General features: G+C 52.8%; 1 protein-coding gene across 2 annotated transcripts; it reads left to right on the top strand.

Moving 5' to 3' along the window:
• Nucleotides 1-573: 573 nt before the first annotated feature.
• On the top strand, nucleotides 574-25,907 carry CEP43 (centrosomal protein 43). 2 transcript variants are annotated; one of them, XM_047769749.1, is made up of 13 exons: nucleotides 574-728; nucleotides 1,391-1,444; nucleotides 3,478-3,532; nucleotides 4,006-4,094; nucleotides 4,535-4,672; nucleotides 7,460-7,540; nucleotides 9,931-9,990; nucleotides 15,534-15,757; nucleotides 17,474-17,586; nucleotides 19,104-19,172; nucleotides 22,009-22,048; nucleotides 23,036-23,132; nucleotides 24,704-25,907. In XM_047769749.1, exons 1-13 carry the CDS (start codon nucleotides 627-629, stop codon nucleotides 24,776-24,778), a joined length of 1,197 nt encoding a protein of 398 aa, XP_047625705.1. In that variant the 5' UTR covers nucleotides 574-626; the 3' UTR covers nucleotides 24,779-25,907. The 2 variants fall into 2 exon arrangements, with proteins under 2 accessions (XP_047625705.1, XP_047625706.1); XM_047769750.1 differs by lacking the exon at nucleotides 9,931-9,990.

Here is a 25,907-nt window from a genome sequence, read left to right as displayed (position 1 = left end):
AAAATGATTCCTTAAGACCCGCTACAGACCCACGGAGTGAGAGTCCCGGGGAATTCTATTTTTTCCTTTAAGGTAGTTGTGAAACCCCTCACCTTCCCCGTTATTGCAAAACTGTGCGAGCACACAGAGTGTGAAGAACAGCACAACGGCATACTGCATATACCCGTCACTGCGCCGCACCGTGTGGATGTGCCCTCTCGATGAGCGTGCACACCTGCACGTACACGCACGTAAGCACATGCCTCTCAGTAAGCGTGCACACCTGTACTCACACATTTCGGCCGCACCTTGGAAAGCAGTAGCAGACTCAGGACTTTGCCCCGGATTCCAGCACGCGCGTCCACAGCAGCAGCCTGCAGGCACACCTGAAACACTTCAAACACCTCTCTTTACCCTCGGCGGCCCGGCCCCGCGCGGCTCTCCAGAACCGCAGGTTCACCGCCCACGCCTCTGAAGCTTTCCACCCCCGAGAACCCGCCCACCTGGCGGTGTCCCGAGGCCCCGCCCCGACGGGGGCGGGCCGCGCGCCAGCGTCGGGGGCGTGGTTTCGGCTGCGTGCCTACGCGCCGTGCGGGCTGCGGCGTCGGCCGTTGGCGCGGCTTGGGCGGTTGTCTTGGAGAAGCAAGATGGCGGCGACGGCGGCCGCGGTGGTGGCGGAGGAGGACACCGAGCTGCGGGACCTGCTGGTGCAGACGCTGGAGAACAGCGGGGTCCTGAACCGCATCAAGGTAGGGCGGGAGACCGGGGCCCGGCGGAGGGGAGGCCGGCCGCGCTTGCGGGCCGCGGGGCCTTTGTGGACGGCGAGCATCACAAAGGGGCGCGGGGCGCGTCGGCAGTACCGCCGGGGCTGAGGTCCGAGCCCGCGGGCTCCCTCGGAGCGGTCCACGCGGGGTCAAGGGTCACTCCCGGGGAGCCTCATGGCCCGGCCACCCTTAGTCGGAGGAGGCCGACCCCGGCGTCCAGTCCCCGGCTGCCTCCCACCCCGTCCCCACCCGGCGTGCGGGGGTCCAGTCCCCGGCTGCCCCCCGCCCCCGGCGTCCGGGGGTCCAGACGCCCCATGCTCCCTGGTTCTTCCCCGCCTTTGGTCTCAGCTGTTGGGCGGGAGCGTGTCCACCTCCACCTGTAAATGGACTTACAGGGCGTAAACCAGAGAGGTGGGTGCTGAGAGACACCCAAGGGCAGGATGGTGGACTTGGGAACCACAGGTCCTTTTCTTCAAGGCGTCTCAGGACGCTTTCCGACGTGTCTGTGCACCTGCCTACTAAGCACTATCAACCTGCCCCTTTTCGTTTTGAGTTTTGAAATTGCCGCGTGTGCGCTTCTTGTTATGAAAATTGCCTTGAGATAATTTTTGTTCCTTTCCTCACCGCACCCCCCTCCCTTTTTAAAGGCCGAACTCCGAGCTGCTGTGTTTTTAGCACTAGAGGAGCAGGAAAAAGTAGAGGTATGAAATCGACAAATCGTGATGACTGTGTTCGTTTATGGTTAATTTCTAATTACCCAAAAACCATTCTAAATGCTGTGTATAGTGGGGCATAGCCAAGGATGATTTTGAACTTTAGTGTTGGGAGAGAGTCAAGATTATTCTCTTTTCGTGTATATTTTAGAGTTTGGGGGTAAAGAAAGTTAAGCCCGGTGCTAAATCTCATAGGTCCCTCTCCGCCGGGGACATCTGAAACACAGGTTAAAGCAGGAAGAAAAGGTTTCATTGTCAGCAAGTTTACCGCAGGATCCGTCAGAACCTTTAACCTGCCCATTGCCTGCGAATCCCCACCAGGTGGAGGGGGTAGGAGGCAGCTTTCCCCCAGATTATCTGGCCCCTGAGTTATTTTATTTTACTTATTTATTTATTTTTGTCTTTTTGCTTTTTCTAGGGCTGCTCCCGCTGCATATGGAGGTTCCCAGGCTAGGGGTCTAATTGGAGCTGTAGCTGCCGGCCTACGCCAGAGCTCACAGCAACGCAGGATCCTTAACCCACTGAGGGAGGCCAGGGATTGAACCCGAAACCACATGGTTCCTAGTCAGATTCATTAACCACTGCGCCACGACGGGAACTCCCTGAGTTATTTTAAAATCATGTCATTTTGGAAGTTCTCTTGTGGTGAAGTGGGCTCAGGATCCAGCATTGTCCCCGCAGTGGCTGAGGTCACTGCTTTGGCGTGGGTTTTATCCTTGGCCTGGGAACTTCCACATGCCTCAGGCACTGCCTCCTCCCCTCAAAATCTTGTAGTCTTTTCTTGGGTCACAGGTCCAGTCACTTCTCTGTTTACAGGTGTATTTAGTGTTTCTCTCTGTGGCAGGTCTACCACTGTCTGAGTAAAACCCCCGGCCTGTTGGCAACTGCGTAGTCAAGGCCTCGCTTTCCCCTGACAGCTCAGTGTCTTCTCCTCACTTTGGACTCAGTCACCTGCTCCCCTTTACCTTCCTGAAGGCCTGCAGTTCTTGCCTCTTCTGTCTTTGTCCTCGCTGAGCTGCCCTTGTTCTTAGCTGATCTGGACCCCGTGGTCCGGGTCTCAGGGGCCCTCACTGCCTTGCTCTTCGCCATGCTTGGTCTGAGGACAGTCTCAGGGGTCTCTGCGCTCAGCAGATGAGCTCCCTCCCCGTCTGGAGCGGCCGAGGCCCCGGGGGGGTGCTTCCCACCCTGGGAGGCCCTGGGCCTTCCCACCAGCCTCCCGCCTCAACTGCTTCCTGCCCTCTGACGGACGCACCTGTCCATCCCTCCCGAGGAAGATGGAAGCAGCAGGTGTGAACCCTTCCCACAGGCTGTCACTCCCCTCGGAGGAAGCGCCTCTGCACCCGGTTCCTCTCCTCCTCCTCCCTTCCTGTGCAGGAGGCCTCCCTCTCTCTGGGCTTGGCCTCCTGAGTGCTCCTGTCATGCCTCTGCCACCGCCTGTGACCCAGGCCTCCCCTTTTTGCCGGCTCTGCTCTTGGGCCTGGAAACAAGTTAACTGCTCGCTCCAGGAGGAAGCTGGTTCCGACTCCAGTTCGGCTTTTGGTACCTTTCTCGCTTTTTCCCTCATGGGCTCCTCTGGAGAGAGTGTCTGCCTTGTGTTCCAGGCACCAGGCGCCCTCTAATTCATTGACATTTTTTTTTTTTTTTCTTTTTAGGGCCACACCTGCAGCATGTGGAAGTCCCCAGGCTAGGGGTTGAGCTGGCGCCGCAGCTGCCAGCTGCGCCTCGGGGATGCTCCTCGGCTTGTTTCCGCTGTGCCACTGACTCTGTGACTCCTATGCCTCAGTGGTGTCTTTTGCTGCTGCCGGGAAGACGCGCCTGATGGAGTGTATCTTCATCCTTTCCTGCCTCAGGCCTCAGCACAAAATAGTTCCTGTCGTAATCAGTAGTTGCAGGATGGGTTTAACCGTAGGGGTAGTGTTTTACCTAATATCTTCACCAGAAAATTAAACTTTAATGTACATTTTTTAGTGGTTTTTAGGATAAACATATAACGCTTACAACGTTTCATTTTTTTTTAACAGAACAAAACTCCTTTAGTCAATGAGAGCCTGAAAAAGTTTTTAAATACAAAAGACGGTAAGATGTTTGTTGTTATTTTTGTCTCTGAATTTTCAAATCTTGCCTCCTTTTGGGAGAAATCAGGCACTCCAGATTGCCTTTCGAAGTCCGCGATGCTTCCAGGTTCTTATATTAAGTCGTATTTTATTGTACAACTGTTGAGTCGCCATTGCATATCAGTGTTACTGGAAATTGTTGGTTAGAGCCAATTTTACTGTGAAACTGATGTCATTATAAAAAGCGAAACCCTAATTCATTTCTGAAATGTCAGATTGTCGTACTAACGCTTCCAGACTGATGATCCTAATGGGAGAATCAGGAGACTGAAATTTTCATTACTTAATTGTATTATTCAAAGAGAAGAAATGTGTGATTTCAAGCGTTGAGAAGCTTCTCTTCTCCTTTTGCTTTAGTTCTTTTACGTCCCACTGTCAGCGGGGAGGCCTCAGGGCCCTCAAGACCCCCTCCCACCTCCCTTCTCCTCTTTGCAGGCCGGCTGGTGGCTAGTCTCGTGGCGGAATTTCTTCAGTTTTTTAACCTTGACTTTACCCTGGCTGTTTTTCAACCTGAAACCAGCACGGTGAGAATGATGCTTTTTCCATCTCTCTTTGAAACCGTCTTTGATGCAGATGAATCCATTGTAAGCGGAACAGTGACAAAATTTGATAACTTAGCATGTCTTTCATAAAGATTATTTTTGCAGTTGATTATCTGTTTCTCAAAACCCGCCTGCGCTGTCCGACAGCTGGCACCAGCATCCCTGCTTCAGGGGGCTTGACACAGGTGTCGTCGTCGCGGTCACCTGTCCTGACGCTAGTCGGCTTGTGATGCAGACTTTGAATGCAGGGACCCGTCAAGAAAACATGCACTTTGTAAAGATAGACATTTCCTTGCCGGGAACGCGGGCCTCTTTGGGTTTAGAGATGTCTTTAAGTTCGGAAGAGATTTTTCTTTGATCTGTGAAAATAATGTTGCTGTATTTTTTGCACTGACACTTCTCACATCTTATTTCTTTCACAGTTTCAGGGTCTCGAAGGTCGAGAGAATATAGCCCGGGATTTAGGTATTATTGAAGCAGAAGGTACTGTGGGCGGACCCTTACTGTTAGAGGTGATCAGACGCTGTCAGCAGAAAGAAAAAGGGCCAAGCAGTGGGGAAGTAAGTTCAGCCCTTTGCTACCTCTTTGCTCTTCAGTCGTTGCCTCTCTAGTGTGGCCGTGCAGGTCAGTGTGCACGTAGCGAGCTGGTTTAAGTAAGGAGAGGCTGTTCCTTAAAGACAGAACAGAATATACCCAGAGATTGTATAAATACACATTTTGATGAAAATTGGAGATGTGGTAGCCCTGAGTTGGCTGCTGCACCTGTTCTGGCGACTGACACGCAGCATGTGGGGGTCAGAGGCTGGGCTGCGAGGAACCAGCCCCAGCTCCTCCACTAGCCAGCCTTGGCCTTGGCCTCGATGCTGCCCGTCCCAGGTCCTCCTGTAGAGTGGGGATGGTGGCTTCCCGTGGGTGTCGTGAGGCTTACACACCTGAGTTAGTGCTTGTGAAATGCTGGGAACACTCAGTTGTTGGTCTTTATTTTTATTTCTATTTTTAAACCTAAAAGGCCTGAATTATAGACTTGTTAACAATGTTTTGAATTTAAAGACTTTTTAAAAACTAGGCTTAAAACTATAAGCTGTTGGTTTTGCATAGATTCTAAACATTTTCATACTTGAATTTTTGTTTTCAGGGCTGCAACCACAGTGTGTGGAAGTTCCCAGGCTAGGGGTCGAATCAGAACTACAACTGCCGACCTGCACCACAGCCACATTCATGCCAGATCTGAGCCGTTTCTGCAGTGTACACTGCTTCTCACGGCAGCGCTGGATCCTGTACCCACCGATCGAGGCCAGGGATCGAACCTGCATCCTCATGGATGCTAGTCCGGTTTGTTACTGCTGAGCCACGACAGGAACTCCATACGTTGGTTTTTTGATTAGCCTTTGTCTGTCTTATTCTTATCCCTTCTGTTTGGAAGTTTTGCTAACGAGTGGTCTGATTTTTATGTACAAAGATTAGCTTAGCATCAAAAGATACTGTTTGACAGACGTAGCAGCATCACGACTCTCCCAGAGCCCTGGTTACCTGTGTGCTTTTAGACAGGTTGACAGGTGGGAAGGTGGCACGTGACGGGCTGCCGTCTCTGCTCGGACTCTCCCGTCAGGGTTCATGTTCTGTCTGCATCTTTGAAAATCATTAAAGCATGAGCAAGTGCCTATGGCATCTAAGGCAGACCAAGGTGATTCTTGCGGTGGGAGGATGGGAGCAGGTCAGGTGTCCTGGGAGAGTTGCGCGCTCTTCATGAACTGCTCATGCGGGGACACGGACCTTTGAATGGTGGGTGACCATTGCAGAGGAAATAGTGCATGATACAGGATTAGCTCCACACCTTTGATGAGACGTAACTTTCAGCTGAAAGGGGCAGTGGTTGGTTCCGGGTTGCTGTTGTGTTGAGCTCCATCTGAATGTGAGTGGGGGAGGCACCAGCAGGGCCTTGGAGGACGTGGGCGTGGAGGCTGTGGGTCCTCCTCTCCGTCCCAGCGTCCCTAAGGATGCCAAACCGTTACGCTGGCCGTGTCACCTCTACGCCTGGCTGGTTTTCCTCTCGTGATATCTGGGTGTCTTATACGTATACACACATGAACAAGTAGGTTCAGGTTTAAAATAGAGGGTTCTCAGGTGTCCAGTTTGGCCCTTCTGTTATTTGTTAGCATTGACCACTTTGAGAAGAAATGTGATTTATAGTGAAATAAAAAATGAGAGGTGTCAGCGGCCTTTTGACTTTTGATGCTCGATAAGAAAACTGGCTGTGGATCTGTCCACTGAGGTCAGGCAGGGAAGCTTTCAGCAGAAGCGCTTTGTAAACTCCTTAAACCCAGGTTGCTGCGCCCACGTCTTTTCAGTCTCTGCCGTCACGATGGCTGAGTTAATTTTTAAAGTCAGCCCTTTGTCTGTTCGTCTTTAAAAATTGCAGTGAGGTTCCTCAGCTTTAAGATTCTGCACGACACGGCACCAACCTCTCTTTCTAGCCTTCGCCTCTCTTTGAATTGTGGAGCCTTCCTGTGTCAGAATGAGCTTACCCTTGAAAGTGGCCTTTGCTTGCTTGCTTTCTCCTTTTTTTTTTTTTAGGGCTACACCCAAGGCACATGGAAGTTCCCAGGCTAGGGGTCGAATCCAAGCTACAGCCGCCAGCCTACAGCACAGCCACAGCAACGCCGGATCCCCAACACACTCTGAGGCCAGGGATTGAACCTGCGTCTTCGTGGATGCTAGTCGGATTCGTTTCCATTGTGCCACATCGGGAACTCCCTCTCCTTTTTGTCATCTCTTCTCCACCTGAAATGGGACATTGTGTCCCCTGTCCAGCTGCGCAGTGTCACCATCCATGTTCTCTGGACTCTGACTGCAGGGGCGTTTTCTCTTGGTCCCCCACCCCCCCTGGCAGCCCTTGGAGTTGAGCACCTCAGCCCGCTTGGTTGGAAGAGGTAGCTGCTGTGACGAGAGAGGTGCTAGTTGCTTTTTTTTTTTTGGAGACAAAACGAAGTGGGGAGCGAGTCCAGCGAGGTGGGAAGAGGAGCTCTCTGACACTCAGAGGCCCCGTTGGCGTTGGCGTGGAGGGTCGGGGGAGGAGGGAGCGGGTTAGTCCTGCAAAGGAACCTGGGGCCCAGGCAGATGCGCCCGAGCGGCCCGGTCAGGGCGACTGAGTGACGTACTCAGCAGGTACTTAGCATCGGACGTCTGTTTGCTTTGTGGTTTTGGTAAAATTTGAGGAACATCTAATGAAAATATTTATAGGAGGAAATAAAGTAGTGGTTTTAAATGCTCACATTCTTTTGAGGTGGGTTTAGTGTGTTTGTGCTTTATTTTTAACTGTGTTTTAATTTGAACTGTAACCATTTCAGGGGGCTTTCCACCTGTCTGATGTGCATTCTCCACCGAAGTCCCCAGAGGGGAAGGCAGGTGCACACACCCCTCACAGCAAGGTGAGTCGGCCGCGAGGCCTCGGGCTCTGCTCTCTCCCGCGTTGTCACTGGTCGTGTTGTGGGAAGTGCTCCTCTTCCTTCGGTGACGTGTCCGGGTGAATCGCTTCCTTTGCTCGGTTGCTAGTGCTTTGAGTTTGTGTCATGGAAGGAGGTAGGCCGTTACCAGCCTCGGCGGAGATGTGGACTCATTTGGTCCTTTGAACATCTTGTCCTTTAATTCACAAGTCTACTCACTCTTCACTTGTAACTTCCTATAACCTGAGAGTATCAGATTCCAGCATAGAGAATTGTGTTGAATGTTGTAGACAGGTGCCCAGATTTGGCACGATTTTTTATACAGTGAGCTCTTTTGAGTATTTATAAGAAAATCTGTTCTCTGGTTCTGTGTGTGTGTGTGTGTGTGTGTTGTTAAAGTTAAGGCCTGATTTCAGGGATTTGGCCTAAAAATTGAGTGAACACTTGCGTTGAAAACCAAGGCCCCACCTGCAGGAATGGGTAGGACGGTGACGGTCAGGCAGGGGGTCCCCTCCTGCGCCTGGTTGAGACGCACCGCAATGGAACCAGCTTGCGCGGAAGGGCGGCCTCGGTCCAGTTGTGGTGCCTGCCTCCCTGACTTCACCCCGAGCAGCGCTGGGGAGTCCGCCCCAGAGTGGCTCCCGCCACTGGGGTCCTCCCAGATGCGTGTCGTGTCCCTTACCCAGGTGGGGCCTGTTCCGCTAGGGCCCCCTCGCTTTCGGGTGCCTGGGCCTGACCCCAGTGACGGGTTCCTGTGGTTGGTTGCTGGTTGTTTGGTTGCTCCTTTTCATTTTTTAAATGGAGAAGTCAGAGGAATGCTGTGCTTTATTTCTGGGCAGAGAAAGAGCCCGTCCTGCTGCTGGAAGTTGTTTCTTTTCCCTGAGATCTTCTCAGCCTTTCCTACGAAGGTTGGTCTGTCTGTGAAGGATTTTGCCCTGTGATGCTCCTTGGAGGCTGGAGCCACTGTGCAGAGAGAACGAGGTTGTGAGTGAATCTGAGATGCCCTGCAGAGTCAGTACCAGGAGTCAGCTTTGCCTGCTGGGAGGGTCCCTGGCTTTAGAGAGACTGGGGTTACTGCATATTCAGAGTGCCCTAGCCGTGCCTGTAGCACTAGGTAGTTGCAAGTTCTCTTCTTAGCAAATTACTGTTTTTGCTCTTGAGGGCCGCACCCTCGGCATATGGAAGTTCCGGGGCTAGGGGTTTAACTGGAGCTACAGCTGCCGGCCCACACCACAGCCACCGCAATGTAGGATCCAAGCCACACCTGGGACCTACGCCACAGCTCAGAGCAACGCCAGATCCCTGACCCACTGAGCGAAGCCAGGGATCGAGCCCGCATCCTCATGGATACTGGTCGGGTTCTTTTCCACTGAATTCACGGCAGGGACTCCTTTAGCAAACTATTTTTAAAACAAACTAGCTGTACTAATTTTCCACATATTGTGTATCTTCACAGTGAAATATTAATGTTTGTTTTACGTGTTCCTCTTCTGTTTACATAAAAAAAGTTTCAGTTCTATCATGAGAGTCTTCAGTTTTAAGTCAGGAAATGTTGCTGTAAATACGGGGAAGGATGGGGACTTTTCAGGTGGATTTGTCTCCAGGCGGCCCAAGGCTCGGGCCACCTTCCGATGGCTTTCGGCACAGCCCAGGCTCTGAGCCAGCATCACAGGCGCGGGCGCAGTGGGCACTTCCTGACAGCAAGGCTCATCTCGGGCTGGGGTGGGATCTGTTTTAAGATAAGGCATTCTTGGCGTTCCCTTGCGGGTCAGTGGATTAAGGATCTGGTGGTGTCACCGCTGTGGCTCGGGTCACTGCTGTGGTGTGGGTTCCTTCCCCGCCCCGGAGTTTCTGCCTGCCGCAGGCACAGCTAAAACAAAAAGGAAAAAGATACGGTGGCCTTCTGGCAATGAAAACCATTCCCCTGTGGTCCCACAGGGCCTGGCGTTGGCATTCCAGCACCTGCCCCGTCCTTTTCCTGCAGGCTTTCTCCTCTCTCCGAGGCACCTCATCAGTCGGCAGAGCACTCGGGGTTCCGGGGAGCGCTTAGAAGCCCGCTGTGTCCTCCCGAGGGAGGGGCGCTGAAGCCAGGGCCCTTCCCGAAGGAGCCGCTGGGAGCTCAGGGCGGCGCCCGCAGGCGGCCGCTGCCCTTACCCACGAGGGTCGGTCCGGGTCCGGGTACTTGAGCGGGAGCCCGTCGGCCGCAGGCGGAGGGCTGAGAACAGACGGAAACGTGGGGCTTCGGGGAGGGACACCCGGATGGGAGCCTCCACTCCTAAGACGCTCTGAGAGGAATGTTTCTTAGCTTGATATGCATTCGTTTGTTTGTAAAGATTTCTGTGTTTGGTAAAATGTCATTTTATTCTCATGCTCAGATACCAAGGTATAAAGGACAAGGTAAGAAGAAGACAAGCGGGCGGAAGTCTGGCGCCAAGGTAACTCGCGGGGCCGCCGCCGCCGCCTCTCCCGGCCGCCGGGCCCAGGCCCAGGCGCGCTGTTCTCGGGAAGGGTCGCTGTCGTGTGTCGACGGTCGGAACGTGCCAGAGTCAGGCAGACACGCGGGAAACAGGGATTTGATTGCAGTTCTTATCCGGGTGAAAATCACCCCGCTGCGTTAAAGCCAGGCACTCGGTCTTACCCTGAGAACTCCCCGTCTTGTGGCGGCAGCAGAAAAAGTTGAAAATGCTGTGTTTGCCCTTGAACGTCCGTATTCTCACATCACGCCCTCGACCTGAGGGGCCAGCATGTTAGACGCCTCTGGGATGAGTTCCGATAGGTGAATCGAAGGGCGGCCCCGCTTCCTTCTAGAGACTCTGTGTCGAGCAGCTCATCGGCCAGGGCGCGGTTGTGAGCCTTGGCCTCGCGCGGGCCCCCAGCGGGCTCAGGGGATGCGCTGGAGGGGAGCCGGCCGCAGGGCCGCCGCCTGCCTGTGCCCTTCCTCCCCAGAAGATCGCGGAATCTGACTGCGCCAGGAGATGAGCTGCTCAGGACATTGAAGCGTCAGAGACCTCAGAAGCCTTAGAGGTCATCGAGATAGTTCTCACGCTTCCTTAGGGTAAGGTCGAGTTATTCAGCATTCAGTTCTCGTTGAGCCTTGGCTTATGTGTCGATTTTTTCAAGTAAGTTGAGGACCTCCAAAATTAAAGGGTTTTGAAAAATCCTATTTGCTGAGTTAGTAGGCTGTAGATTGGTGGTTTCATGGGAAACTCCTGGTCTTAGCTCATGCTATTCTGTAGGCACTGCTACATGAGAAGATGTTTTAAGAGGTATTCTAGTGTGGGGGGACAGTCACAGAGTGAAAGCTTCGTGTTAAGTGCTGGGGGCAAGACACATTTAACATGGGACCTCACTTAGCAGGTTGTGGTCAAATTGGAGAGGTGAGACGTACCTTAAGAAAAATAATTTAGAATATCAACTGGCATGTTTTTTTAATAAATACTTTTAACCAGTTTCTTGGACTTTTTAAAAAGTATATTTCATAGTATTAGCATTTTAAAATCTTGTCAGTGTCATGAGTTTTAAAGAGGTTAGAACGTTTGAAAGAAGTCGACGCGTAGAACAAAAGTTCCACAAAACACCTTTCACTCTTTGTGCCCGAGCCAGCCTTGGGGGCCCAGCCTCTCGGTGGGCTGGGCCTCGTGTGCCCTGAAGAGTCTGCATAGGCCTGATTCTGGGGTGCGGGCTCTGAGTCTGGCCCCTTTTATTTCTTGCTGAATTCAGTGTGGTTCATTCTGAGCCACGGTTGTGACCTGTGCTGCAGTTGTGGCAGTATCGGATTCTTTAACTCATGGAGCTGGGCCCGGGATCCAACCTGCACCTCAGCAACCTGAGCTGCTGTAGTCAGGTTCTTAACCCAGTGCGCCACAGCAGGAAGTCCACTTCAAGTGACGTCTTAATAAATGACAGCTTCTTAGGGCCGCACCCTTGGCATGTGGAGATTCCCAGGCCAGGGGTCACATCGGAGCTACAGCCACAGCCACAGCCACAGCCAGAGCCACAGCAACGAGGGATCCAGGCTGCACCTGCGACCTACACCACAGCTCATGGCAATGCCGGATCCTTAACCCACTGAGCAAAGCCAGGGATCGAACCCGCATTCTCATGGATCGTGATTGGGTTCATTAACTGCTGAGACACGAAGGGAGCTCCAGTAAATGACATTTCTTAATTTGCTCCTGTTCTCGGAGTCTGGGAAAGCCTCGCTTTATGTTGGTGAGGGAGTGGTGGCGGTTACGTGGTGTGTATGTTTGGGAGGGTGTGTTGCTGCTTCGTTTGTGGTCCCCCAAGGATTTTCTAACTACAGAAACCATCCCCCAAAGAAGAGTCTTATCTTAGGGTTTTCTAGATAGACCAAGCATTATCATTCGGGGACCCCCCCCAGTGAGTGGGTATGTGGGGTGAACACGGTGCCCAGCTTGTGCCTGGCCAGCTGCTCCTGCTCACAGCGGACCCTGTGAGCTGCTGGCTGGAGAGCGTGAGAGCACAGCAGCTGGGTGGGGTGGTCTTTATGCCCATCTTGCTGCCACAGGGGTTCCCAGGGCATCTGGAGCGATCGCAGGGCATTTATACAGTGTGGGTTAGAGTTTCTCTAGAAAAACTGAGCTTTTAGCAGGAAGGGCTTATGTGTTTGTTTTGTGGTTTTCAAATTCCACAGTGTTCACTTTCTAGGTAAGTAAATTAAACTTTTAAATACATGTGTGTATTACAGTGGTAGTAAAATGACTGCTCAGAATAATTCATTCATAAGTCATGGATCAAAACCGGCCTTTGGCAGAGTGGGGGAGGGGAGCCGGGCTGAGGCTGGGCAGGAGGAGAACTCACACTGCAGATACGTTTGAGCACTTTTGCAAATGGGGATCTTTCTTTGCCTTTGATGATTCTCTGTTATGAACAGTGCAGATGAAGCCTTTAGTTTGGAAAAACAAAATTATATTTTCCGAGTTTTTAAGACATTCTAAAAATTTGGTTTTGAGCTAGGAAAATTAGTTATTTCTCTATGAAGCTAATTTTGTCACTCTAAAAATTATTGAAATCTTGGAAATGTAAGTATTCTAGTAGAAAATTAAATGTGCGCTAAAACTTTCTTAAAATTGCTGTAATTTTCCAAAAAGTTTATTTGTTTTGAGGTCCCTCCGTGGGAATTAACTGACAGCTTGTAGTGAGAAGGCAAGGATTTGTTAGGTTTTAGTTCTTGATTATAAATGCCTCTTAGTTCCTAGGGCTGCTCTAACAAAGCCCCACAGGTTTGGTGGCTCAGAATAGCAGCCGTTGCTCATCTCACGGTGGCGCTGGAGGCTGGAGGCTGAGATCGAGGCGTCACAGGGTCGGTTCCTTCCGAGTCTGAGGGAGCAGCTGTGCAGGCCCCTCCCGGCTTCCCTTGGCTCCTGGCAGCCCTAGGCCCTGTGGGGCTTGAGACCATCCCGCTGCCGTCACTCCCTGGCTTCTCCCTGCACTTCTGGCCTCTCTTATAAGGACACGAACTGAGGGAGGGGGGCCTGCCCGACTCCACTCTGTCCCCGTCCTGACTGGTTCCATCGGTTGCCAGCCTGTTTGTACGTAGGGCACGTTCTGAAGTACACAGTTTAACCCATGACAAGCTCCAGGGCCTCTGAGGTTCTCTAGGGAGTGAATTCTAAGGTGTTACCGTAGACTCTAGTTTGAACACTTCTTAATCTTGGCGATTTAGATTCACCCTGAATCCTCATCTGGTCACATCTGGGTGATAGACTCAAGTAGCTGAAGTTTATGTGTAGAAGATGTGTCTTAAGCCAGATAAAAGTTGGGTTTTGTTTTGTCGTGTTTTGTTTTTTTGCTTTTTAGGGCTGCACCTGTGGCCTGTGGAAGTTCCCAGGCTAGGTGTCCAATCAGAGCTGCAGCCGCTGGTCTACACCACAGCCACAGCAACGCCAGAGCTGAGCCACATCTGCGACCTACACCACAGCTCACGGCACTGCTGGATCCTTAACCCACTGAGCGGGGCCGAGGATCAAACCCGCAACCTCATGGTTCCTCGTCTGGATTTGTTTCCACTGCACCACGACAGGAACTCCCCAGATAAAAGTTGTTTAAGCAGACCCCAGGGTATTTAACATACATGTTGAGCGGATTTGTCATCACTCAAAAGCTTTGGACTTCTCCCTGAAAATCACTCTTCAAAGTTTTGCAGTACTTTCGTTTTTATCTATAGAATGTTTTGATAAATGTTTCTGCTCTGTTTTTTTTTTTTTAATAGTAAAAATTATTTGGAGTTAAGTTTAGTGAATTCATTAGTAACCTTTGGGTAACGGTCTCTTTGGTAAAAAAAAAAAAATGAGCCATACTTAATAAAGTAATGACATGTTCCTATGTGGCTTAGAAATTGAAGTCGAGAACACTTCCAAAGCTGATTGGGTGTTTTTAAGAGTTAAATTTTACTCTGTAGGTAATTAGCTATAATTTTATTTATTTATTTATTTGCCCCCTCCCCCCCCTTTTTTTCCTGCTTTTTAGGGCCACATCCAGGGCATATGGAGGTTCCCAGGCTAGGGGTTGAATTGGAGCTGCAGGTGCTGGCCTACACCACAGCCACAGCAATGCTCACTCCTTAACCCACTGAGCGAGGCCAGGGATCGAACCTGCATCCTCATGGGTGCCAGTCAGATTGTTTTCTGCTGAGCCACGACAGGAACTCCAGCCTTTTTTTGGAGGGGGAGGGGGGAGCCTTGCCTGTGGCAAGTGGAAGCTCCTGGGTCAGGGATGGAACCCGAGCCGATGCTGTGACAACACTGGCTCCTTAACCCACTGCACCACCAGGGAGCTCCCAGAGCATCAGCCTTTAGAGCTAATTTCTGTACTAAACCTTTGATACCAGACCCCTTAACTCTCTGGGGACCTTGGCAAGTGACTGAGATGGGACCATGTCTCCTTTTCTATTCCTGCAGAGAAGACCACCTTCCCACACGCCATAGGGTTATTTTGAGGATTAAAATGAGGTAACGCACGGGAAGCGTTTAAAATCTTTGCGTGAATGGCAGCTGCCTTTATTATTGCCATCGTGATGTTTTGGTTTTGTCATTATTTTTATTGTTGTTGCCATAGACTTGTCTGAAAGCAAAAAAAAGAAAAAAAAAAATCTGACCAAGGCTAGGATAAAATTAATTAGGTTGTGACGATTAGGGCTACTGAAAGCAAGAAAATACGGTGTGTGGTTTATATTTTATGCTAATATTACCAGGTCAAAGCCGTTGTCGGCAAAACCGGCAGTTTCCACCAAGCGCCAGTACAGTGGACAGCAAGGTGAAAGATGCCACCTTTCCCGGCTTTAATCCTTGGTTCATTCGTGTGAACTCATCTTCCTTCCCTCCTGTATGAGTCAGGCTCTCTGCTTACGAGTTGCAAACATATTGAGATAATTTATGAGGCAGTGACAGACATATATCTACATACATATGTGTATATATGTATTTTTTTTTTTGTCTTTTTAGGGCTGCACTCACGCATATGGAGGTTCCCAGGCTCGGGGTCCAATCAGAACTGCAGCCATCGGCCTACACCACAGCCACAGCAATGCGGGATCTGAGCCATGCCTGCAAGCTGCACCACAGCTCATGGCAATGTCAGATCCTTAACCCGCTGAGCGAGGCCAGGGGTTGAACCTGTGTCCTCATAGACACTAGTCAGATTCATACCCCCTGCGCCACGACGGGAACTCTGTCCTTTTCGGAGGGCGGGGAGAGTTGCTTATGGACGGGGTGGTTAGGAAAGGCGCCGCCACTCAGGGGGAGAGCAGGATCCTTGAGAGGCCTTCCTCCGTTTCCCCTCCCGAAGCAGCCGGATGGACTGGTAGGTCGGGGTCACCCCGCCCCTGGTGCAGGTGCAGGACCCCACGCGCGCGTGTACACACAAGATTTGTGTGCGTTTACGTGACTTTTTTATGTAAATTCTTTGATGCAAGTTTTATTTCACCAAGGAGCACCTTCCCTGTCTCTCTCTCTCGAAGGCCAGCACTGATGCTAGTCAGAGCGACGCCAGTGTGTCGTCCTCGGAGCCGAAGAGCAGGGGGAGTCTTCCCTTACTGGCGGCCGAAAGTAAAGTTGGGTCTTTGTTAAGCACCCAGAGTCTGGAGGGTAAAGACGGAGCTGGGCTTGGTCCAGGGGAGGAGGACGTGGAGGGAGATTCGTTCTTCGATGACCCCATCCCTAAACCAGAAAAGACGTACGGGTGGTGAGTAAACCGTTTTTGGATTATCAGGCTAGAGGCTTAAACGTGGAATTTCTAAATGTTTTGTTTTACGTTTAAGAGATAACGAGCTGCCAGTGGTTCTGTAATTATTGAATTCCTAAGTCTGATTTTGTGTCATTCAAAGCCTTTTATGTTGGAAAACAATTCTAGGCTTTGGAAAAGCTGGCTATTAATGATTTCAGCAGGTGGGTGTTTGCCAAGTGCCCGCCATGTGCCCAGCTCGGTGTCCGGTGCAGCAGTGATAAAACAGGCAGCATCTCGGCCTCTGGAAGCTCACATCTGGGCAGCGGTGTGTAAGAATCACCCGTGCTGTGTCGGGCAGATGGAGAATGGGGGGCGCAGGGCCGGCGGCAGCGGCGGTGGAGCTGACAAGGGCGAGAGTGAGCCAGGCCGGTCGCTGGGCCTCTGGAGCTGGCACAGAGGACACGGTGCTGGCAGAGCGGCGCGCTGGGTCAGGGCGCCACGAGGGGGCTGCTGTAGCATGGCTGTGGCTTCACTCTGAGCAGCGGAGTGACCGGATCCAAAGTGCACTGTGACGGCTTCACCTGGCCGCTGGTCCCTGGGCAGAAGCTGTTAGGATTGTGCAGGTGACAGGCTGGCAGCAGTGGTGAGAAGTCAGCGGGTGGAGCTGGAGGGTGTCTACGAAGGGGCTTTTGCTGAAACGCGTGAGAGAAGTGATGTCGGGGTGGCCCTGGTTCCCAGGCTGGACAAGCGCCTGTTCCCGAGGTGCAGCCTGGGCAGGGCAAGGCCGGGTGGCACAGGGGCCGAGTGACAGTCCCAAACTCCTGCTCCCCTGGCCAAGCGGGGAGGCCTGTCCGTGGGAAGGGGGTTGTTTTCAGGTGTGAGTCTGGGGGCCGAGGGAGCGGTCTGGGCTGAGAGGAACTTTAGGGGTCAGCAGTCGTAGCTAAAGTCGCTGCCCGGGAGCCTGGAAGAGGTCACCAGGGAGGGGACACTGCATCGGGCAGGACCCGGAGACCAGTGCTTGGAGGAGGGGGCCGGAGTGAGCGGCTGGGTGAAGTTCTGCTGGAAACCCGCCTTGGGTTTTTGCCCTGTGGGCCCTTGAGTCAGATGGCGGGGCGCTGGTGCAGGGGTGCGGGGTTCACGGAGGATGAGAGGAGGGTGCTAGTGACCAGACCTTCTGGTGAGGTTGTTGCGTGGGGTGCAGACGGATGGGAGGTGGCTGGAGGGCGGCTGTGGGGCTGGGAAGCCTTACACGTGGGGAAGATAAGTGTGTGTGTGTGTGTGTGTGTGTGTGTGTGTGTGTGGGTGTGTGTGTGTGTGTGTGTAGCAAACCCGGCTTTCCAGAGGGAGAGTGAAGCAAGTAGGAGAGGGGAAGGAATTCCTGGAGGGCCGGGTGGCGTTGGGCCCGCTCTGGCGGGGCTGAGGGCGCGCTAGGAAGGCCGGCTCGCCTGGGTCTCTGGGCCGTGGAAGGAGCTTCCGACAGCACCACGGACAGTGCAGCTGACGAGAGGGGCAGCCAGCGTGCTGGAGAGCGGGGGTGCCCTGCAGCATGACTTGGCAGGGACGCTTAAAGGCCTGCGTGGCCTGGCAGGTATGCTCCTGCCAGGTGCGGAGTCTGTGAAAGGCGAATTCTGTTTCCCAGCCACCCTCTTGGTACCTGGGAGGTCTGTTCAGGCCGCTCCTGTTTCAGAGGCAGACGTCGGAATTGCGTTTGACCGTGCGCTTGTTTCTTGGTAGGAGAAGTGAGCCTGGGAAGCAGGTAGGAAGCCTCGCCTCGCTCTCTGACGCGCCCCCTCTAAAAAGCGGACTCAGCCCCCTCGCTGGCGCGCCCTCGCTGAAGGGCTCCGAAGGTGAGTGTCCCTGGGCCCCTGGCCTCGCCCACTGAAGACGGGGACTTTGAACGCCGAGGAGGTTGTGTTTTTCTTTCATCAGTTAAGTAGGCTGTGATCAGTGTTTATTTTCTCGGAAAAATACATGTAAAATCACAAAAATAGCCTGTAGTTTTACTACTCCGTGATATTTTCTGTTAACATTTTATTTTAAAAATTTCTTTTGGGAGTTCCTGTCGTGGCACAGCAGAAACGAATCTAACTAGGAACCGTGAGGTTGCAGGTTTGATCCCTGGCCTCGCACAGTAGGTTAAGGATCTGGCGTTGCCATGAGCTGTGGTGTAGGTCACACAGGCGGCTCGGATCCTGCACTGCTGTGGCTCTGGTGTAGGCCGGCGGCTGCAGCTCCGATTAGACCCCTAGCCTGGGAACCTCCACATGCCTCGGGTGCGGCCCTAAAAAGACAGACAAAAGAAAAAAAAATTTCTTTTGAATATAGCCATATTCTCTGTGTAATTTTGTGCTCTGCTTTTCCTATGTCATGAAAATACTTTTTAGCTGTTTTATATAACAGATAAATTATAATTTTTAAACCGTTTTTCTTTTGTTGGACATTTAGAGTGACTTCTATAGGATATAAGTTCAATTAATTTTTAAAGCTGTGTTCGTAGATTCTGTAGAGACGCAGTAGTTATTCTAGGAGCGTTGAACCCGTTCTGCCCTCGGGCCTGGACCAGATGTCTTTTTATAGGAAGCGGCGGCAGGGTAGCTAGACACGGAGTAGCCCTGCTGCCGCACACAGATGGCGACACGCCCAGGGGCGCGTGCCGCACCGGCAGGCTCGGTGTCCCGAGTCCTGGTGCCCCTGGGGCTGATCTGGCAGAGCGTCCAGAGCATCCGCCTGCCTCTCTGAGAGGATCTTTGCTGGGAAACTGCAGTGGGGTTTTGCAGGATCTCGTGCCACTTCCCGACCTGGCATGACCCGCTGCCACCGCGGAGCAGGTGGTCTGTACGCTGGTCGTGCGTCTGCTCACACGGCCCACGCCAGCGTCGCCGCCATCCGTGAAGGGGTCCAGAAGGTCACGACAATGTCCCTGTCAACACTGACTGGGGAATGATGATCGCCAGAGGGCGCCGAGGAAACCAGTGGAACCAGTGAGGAGCTGAGCTTGGTGTACCCGCTCGAGAGAGGAGTGACTCTGAGAAGAATTAACTGGGGTCCAAGAGTTTGTACCCAGTGGCGCTTGTCACCGAAGGCTGATATCTGAGAGTTGGGTGAAAAATTACTTTGGTGGCCGGTGCCAGTATAGACATGGGGCTGAAAAAGGGATGAGTGTGTGTGGGGTGGGGGGGAGGCAGGGCCTCGCGCTGCGTGGTGTAAGCGTGTGCAGCGTGTCACCGTCACCGCTGGCCATCTCCTCTGGGTTTTCAGTTACTGTGTCTCACAGAGGAACTCTGCCGAAAAAGAGTTGGCATGGTTTAAAGACTGTTAGGTTCTAAAAGTCGGTTTAATGTGAATATTTTTTTCCTGTTCACAGGTAAAAGGGGAAACACAATTTTGAAAGATCTTAAATTGGTCGGTGATAAAATGGGATCGCTCGGATTAGGTAACTCAATTTCCCGTTTAAGTGTTGATTGCTTTAAGGTGATTCACTTTTTTAGAATATAAACTTAAATGAAGTGTCAGCCACCCCCTGCGAGCCCTTGTGAACAGCTCCATGAAGGGTCTGTGGGTTGGGGTCGCTGTGCACACGGGTGGAGGCAGCAGTGGCCACCGTGGATCCTGTCCTCTCGGCTTTAAGCCTGGTAGGAAGATGGGCGTTGAACAGGTGCCTTACAGGTTCGAGGAGTCTGCACTGTTGTGGAAACTGGTAGTAGGTTGACTTAATCCAGCCTCCAGGCTCGGGAAGCCTCTCCCAGGAGGTGGCGAGGGCTCTGCCGGGACGTGAGAGCCTGTGGTGGAGACAGCAGCGCGGGCAGAGGCCGAGGCACCTGTCTGGGTGCCAGCAGCTTGGGGTCTGATGGGGGAGGGGGACGCCTCGCAAGACCTGTGGGGGTGGGGTGAGCTCTGCCCTCCCGCCTGCGGGAGGAGGAGCCTCCGAGTGCAGGTCGCGTGGCTCTCGGGACCCTGACCCGGCAGCGGAGAACCCAGCGCCCTGCCTCACTGTCGGTTACTTGGGTGTCGTGTAAATAGAGTTGCGGTGGAAACGTAAACCGGAGGGCCCAAAGACACGTTTCTCAGAGCCTTAGAGCACAGTTCAGTTGGGGAGACACAAATACCATCCAGAGGCTGGCATGTTCACAGACAGGCACCTGTGGCGTGATTAAAGCGTCCGCAAATTGTGTCTGAAAAGGGACCAAGGAGGTATTTTAGGCTTTGGGGGCCACGTGTGGTCTCCCCCGAGTCATCGTAGTGTTTTACAGTCGCTGAGACATGTGGAAGCCATTCTCGGCTCTCAGGCTGTACAGAAGCGGGCCGTGGGCCAGATTTGGCCTGTGGGCCAGGCTTACATGTGTTACCAGGAAGTCAGAATCTCATGCTATGTTCCGGCTCGTTGCTCAGTGAGGATCTTTGTCTTTGAACTGGCCCGAAAGCTGGGGAAGGTGGGGGGATCGGTTAGTTGTCCCTGATCCAGACTGCAGCCCGGCCGTCCCTCCGTGCTCCATGTGCGCTCAGCCAGCCTGGAGTCAGGGCCGCCGGGCCTGGTCGTGGAGGCTGCGTCCCCTTTGGGAGCTGCCAGTCGCCCCTGCCGGGCTCTCTCGTGACGCCTGCAGCCCGGCCGCCTCTGGGGTGTGATCGGAAGGTTGCTGCCCCTCCTTGTCTCCGGGCTGCTGTCGCAGGCTCGGGTTCTCCCCTGCACCGGCCGCCCTGCGGCTCTGAGGCCGGACGCACTGTTGAGCAGTGGAGGAAGGTGATCTGAAGCTTGGCGCCGCTCCTGCTCCTTGTCGGGGGATCCTGGCTAGTCGAGCAGCGGTGGGCTGCGGCGGTAGCGGGCCTCACTCTGATTTGCTCTCCTCCCCGCCTGCGAGTCCACCTGTCCGTCTGTCTGATCCGTGGGACCCCTGCCCTCCCCCGCCCCCCGCCCTCTGCGCGGGCCTCACGGTGGCCCCCGTCCCTCCTCCTTGCCGTCCCTGGGCGCCGTCTTCCTGCAGGGCTTGGCAGTCTCTCCGGAAAATGGGAATCAGGTGCCGTGCCCCGTTCGGCCACTCCTGCCCCTGCCCTTAGGCTCAGGTCCTGATCACGACCTGCCAGGCCCTGCTCTGCGCTCCTGCTCTGTCCTGCGCCCAGACTTGTGGCCTTGCTTCCCCACCGCTTTTCAAACCAGGGCACGTGCTCCTTCTTGGAACACACTTTTCCCAGTGACACGCACATCTGGTGCCTTCTCTTGGCTTCAGCCTAGCTGTCACCTGCGTGCGTTCTTCCCGGCCACTCCAGCAGCGTCCGGCTGGCTTAGCTGCTGGTCTTCCCGCTGGAGGTGACCACGGGAAGTCGGGCCCTCGAGACGAGCCACGCCGCTTGCCTTGCTGCCACACCTCGGGGGACAGGTGGCCATTCACCCCGACAGCACATCAGCCATAGCCTTTGGTCTGCCTGTCCGTCTGGCCCCGGAGGACTCGGGGCACCCCTGCCACCCCTCCGCCCCCCGGTCTGTGCTCTCCCCGGTGGACGCACGGCCTTCCTGGTGTCCTCCACGCGCCCGCCCGGCACAGCTGACCGTCAAGATGGGCCTCTCGGCCTTGGCCGTGGGGCTGGCGACCCTGTTTCCGCAGCCGCTCCCGGAAGACTCGCAGGCGTGCGCTCGGTGGGAGCCATGGACGGTCCCTCCCCTGTGCCGCTGCCTTTTGTGAAGCTCGGTGTCGCGTGTTCCCATGTCTCAGCCCTTAGGTCTTCCCGGTTCACGGGACGCACGTGAACCAGCCAAGGGAGGACCCCGGGCCCCGTCCAGGCTCTGGAGCGATGGGACCCGGTTCTGTCGGAGTGGAGTCGCGCACGTTTGCTCTGCCCTGTCGTCTCTGCACACGTTGTGATCATTTAAAAATTTTATAACTATACTGAGTTGAAAAGCCTCATTTCAAAAAAGATAACAGTAGGGGCTTGGGGGTAACTTGCCTTGGCCGTATCCCAGTATGTCAAATACTTGCTCTGAATGTCAGACGGTGCTACCCACCGTCCGTCCGCACACAGTTCGGTGAGCTTTGGAGGCTGAGAAGAGGCTGAATCGTAACTGTGCGATAGAACATTTTGTTTCTTAGGAAGTCTGTTTTCATTTGCTTTCACAGTATGTGCGGTGAAAGCGTAATTTCTGATCTGAGATTTTTTAATGATGTGATATGATTCAGGAATATAGTTTTCGAAGGAAAGTGTGTTTAATTGTCAGTAAATCGTGAGGTTTATTTATAGAAGTATAACGCATATATATGTATCTTTTGAAAACTTTTCAGGGACCGGAGAAGAAGAGGACTATGCTGATGATTTTAACAGGTAAGAAAAATGGCGGGGAAGACGTATTTACATTTTAATTTCCAAACAGCAAGCTATGACAAAATCGCGTTGCTGATTTTATTTTAATGTCTTTGATTCTCTTGTTCACGTTGATTGAAAGTAAATGAAAAATAGTTAATCCAAAATTATACATTGGACTTTGAAGCCTGTTTTTGATTATCCATTAGAATGAGGACACTTTTATTCTGTTCAGGGAACGTGATAAAAATAAAAACGGAGTCACAGTGTGGAATTGACTCTGAAGCCCGCAGAAACAGTGAGGCCGCTGGATTGTCGGCTCTTGTCCTCCCCCTCAGGGTCTCTGTGTTAGGAGGTGTCTGTTCCAACAGTTGCCCTCTCACACGGTTTTTCTGATTCAAATGACACTGCTTAATATTTTGTGTCGGGTAACTATATGTGTAAAGGAAATATGGTCTGTGACTTGGCTGATGATTAATATGGAAGTCATATTTGTTGGAGCTATGATTAGAAATTTTAAATTAGAGTCTGAGAATTTTATATAATTGGCAGTTTTTCCTCCAGTTTTGGATTTTTCTTTGGCCGAGCCCACCGCGTGTGGAAGTTCCCAGGCCGGGAGTCGTCCCCACACCATAGTGGCAGCCGGAGCCGCAGCGGGGACAACGCCGCATCCTTGGCAAGCTGCGCCTCACGAGAACTCCTAGAATTTTATTTTAATTTTTAGCATATTGTACAGCGCTTTGAGAGGTGACAGTTTAAAGATCTGGGGTTGCTTCTTGCGCCATCGTGACCCTAGTCGCGTGATGAACCTTAGTTTCTCCTCTGTCGGTCGCCGGAGCCGCGCTGCTGCTCCTGCTAAGTTACTGTGAGGTCTCGTGAGATGAGATGTGTGTAATGCATGCTGTGCAGCACTTAATTCAAGAGTTCAAACAATTACCTAAAAGACACGAATGGTGTTCACTAAAGGAATGTGTATAGTCAGCAGTCTCCTTTTTTCCCCTGCCTTAGTACCAGCCATCGCTCAGAAAAAAGCGAGCTGAGCATCGGTGAGGAGATTGAGGAAGACCTCTCTGTGGACATCGACGATGGCAACACCAGTGATAAGGTACGGCGTGCGTCCCGCGGTGCCGCGGGGTGCTTTTCCACGGAGGGCCATGGGGTGCTTGTTGCCGTGAGCGGCTGGGCAGCTTCCCGCCTTTATACTAAGCAGGAGAAAACAGTTGAAAATGGGGCGCAGGTGATGGCAGAGTTTCCTGGTCCAGAGCTAAAAGGAGGTCTGTGACGGGCGTGTGAGGTGGTTTTCAGTCGCCTGCTCTGCCAGCTGAGTGCTCATGAAACGCCTGGGTACTGTTGCCGGGGCATCAGCTGCTTGGGTTGGGGGCCACTGCAGTCAGGACTGCAGTCAGAGTCCAGCGCCCCAGCCTGTGCCCTGCAGGCAGGGCTCCTGTCGAGGCACAGCGGTGTAGGAAGTTGGCGCAAGGATGCAGGGGTGAGCCCCAGGCGGGCGTGCAGTCAGGAGTCCTTTGTGGAATCCAGAGGCGGCCTCTGTGTTGGCAGGGAGAGGAACACTTAGAGCAGGTCAACGTGAGGCATCAGTGGCATCTGGGACGAGGTGGGGGGTGGTCTGCCTTCAGGCGTGGGTCTCCAGAGCCTGGAGGTGCACCTGCTTTCCAGGGTGAGGAGGGTCCCCTGTGCTGGTGACCGTCCGGGATTAATGTCCAGGATGGGGAGAAGGCCTTTGAGAGGCAGCATTTTATAACGCCTGGGCCTGCAGGCTGCTGCACGATGGGTTTACGTTTTTTTTTTTTGTCTTTTTGCCATTTCTTGGGCTGCTCTTGTGGCATATGGAGGTTCCCAGGCTAGGGGTCGAATCGGAGCTGTAGCTGCCAGCCTACGCCAGAGCCACAGCAACTCAGGATCCGAGCCGCGTCTGCGACCTACACCACAGTTCACGGCAACGCCGGATCGTTAACCCACTGAGCAAGGGCAGGGATCGAACCCGCAGCCTCATGGTTCCTAGTCGGATTCGTTAACCCCCGCACCACGACAGGAACTCCCGTGGTGGGTTCACATTTGTAAGTGGAGGTGAGCTTTGACCTTTGAGCCGCAGTTTCTTATTCTGAGATGGAGGTGTGACTGCCTCCCTCGGGGATGGTTTTGAAGGTGAAGCGACAGTATGTAAAGTACCTTCTCTGATTCCTGACACCACACCGAGTGGTATAATTTGTCTCTCTCTCGCCTTTCCACCTTCTGTCATCCGTACGAGGCCTAAAGCTGTTGCTTAAAGTTACCGAAAGCGGATTTCCCTTGTGGCACAGCGGGTTAGGTATCCAGCTCCAGCACTGTCACTGCAGAAGCTCCGGTTTCCACTTGGCGTGGGTTTGATCCCTGGCCCCAGAACTTCCACAGGCTGCAGATGTGGCCAGTAAAAGAAAAAGTTACCAGAGTAACTGCAGAAGGATTCTTTTAATCACCCGCTTTCTTGTCAGATGTCTTGTTAACGTGCAGTTGGACTGGGGGCTCAGCTTTTGGTCTCATCACTGACTGCAGAGCGGACAGGACTTGTGATCGGGAAGCAGTCGGTAGACACTTAAGCCCCGCAGAGTGTGTTAGACCTTAGTCGGCGCTGCCCTCCTCTCCTGACACGGATTCCCTTCCTTGTTTTCAACAATCCAGCTTGATGACCTGACGCAGGACCTGACTGTGTCCCAGCTCAGTGACGTCGCAGACTACCTGGAAGACGTTGCTTAGGCGCCACGGAAGGAAGTGTTGCCATCGGCCAAGGACAGAGGGGACCCCGACCAGTTCCTTTTTTTGTCCCAGACAATCACTCTGCTGGGACGTCTGCTCCCCGTTGGTGCCTTGTGTTTCAAAAGACTACAGATATTTTTAAAAAGTAACTTTTCATTTTACTAAACAAAATACTTCCTATTTGAGCCCATACGTGGAAGATTCCATACTCTTGATTTGGCCTAGTACACATTTCTCTGTGGAGATTGATTTTCTAGGCTCAGATTCCCTACAAGGCGCGAGCCCGTGAAAATGGCAGTGTTGCCGCGTACGGAAGGCACGGGTGCAGCCGAGGCCGCCCGCGGGTGTGCCTTGGTGCCAGCCGCCGGTCGGAGCGCTGGCAGTAGCTGGTCCTGCTGGCGTTTGCCAGGCGGCCTGGGAACGGTAGGCCCGAAGCCCATCGCTCTAAGTTACATTTGATAGGTCGACTTTCTTTCTCTTTCCTTCCATTGGGAAGGTTTGTTAGACCGTTCAGGTTTCATTAGCATATCTTGTGTGCTCCGCAGTTTTGCTTGTTTTGAAGAAATCCAGAGATGGTTGTGACTTTTGAGTCATGGAATTGTCCCTGACAGCCTTTGTGGTCACTGCCCTGTGTCCCTAGAAGAAGCTTTACTCACAGTTTTCTCGTCGCTATAGTTATAATTTATTATTTGTAAAGATGCCTTGAAACATATGAAATACCAAATGCATCTGAAACCATTGAGCAAGGCGTTTATTTCGGATCTATAAGTTGGTCATATTAACATCCACATTGGACTGTGCGGTAATAGTGGCCTGAGACCACCTCCGCTTTGAGGAGCCTTGCGCACTGTCCATGGTTTCATTGTAACCCTTTCAAGTGGAGCCAGTGGTAGGTTTTCAGGCGGACTTGTTTACATTCTGTCCATCGTGCTGCTGTTTCTGGAGGTTGCTGATATTGGTGACTCTGACGTGTCCGCCGTTAGAAGTGACACCTGCATGTTCATATTGATGTAAGTCAAGCTGTGATAAATTCGGTACTTTCAAATCTCATTTAAAGCTCTTTCTTAAGAGTCGCCTTTGTTAATAAAGGGAGCAAACTGGGCCTGACTCACTGGTCTCAGTAAGCGAA

Source organism: Phacochoerus africanus, chromosome 2, assembly GCF_016906955.1.
Source record: "Phacochoerus africanus isolate WHEZ1 chromosome 2, ROS_Pafr_v1, whole genome shotgun sequence".
Classification (NCBI taxonomy): Eukaryota; Metazoa; Chordata; class Mammalia; order Artiodactyla; family Suidae; genus Phacochoerus; species Phacochoerus africanus.
The sequence above is the reverse complement of the archived record's forward strand: the minus strand, read 5'-3'. Positions and strand labels throughout refer to the sequence as shown.

Bases quoted from the DNA above. Each gene is read 5' to 3' on its own strand.
- CEP43 (XM_047769749.1), top strand. From the start codon at position 627: ATGGCGGCGACGGCGGCCGCGGTGGTGGCGGAGGAGGACACCGAGCTG. The intron at 729-1,390 runs GTAGGGCGGGAG...CCCTTTTTAAAG, and splicing joins GGGTCCTGAACCGCATCAAG to GCCGAACTCCGAGCTGCTGT. The intron at 15,758-17,473 runs GTGAGTAAACCG...GTTTCTTGGTAG, and splicing joins CCAGAAAAGACGTACGGGTG to GAGAAGTGAGCCTGGGAAGC.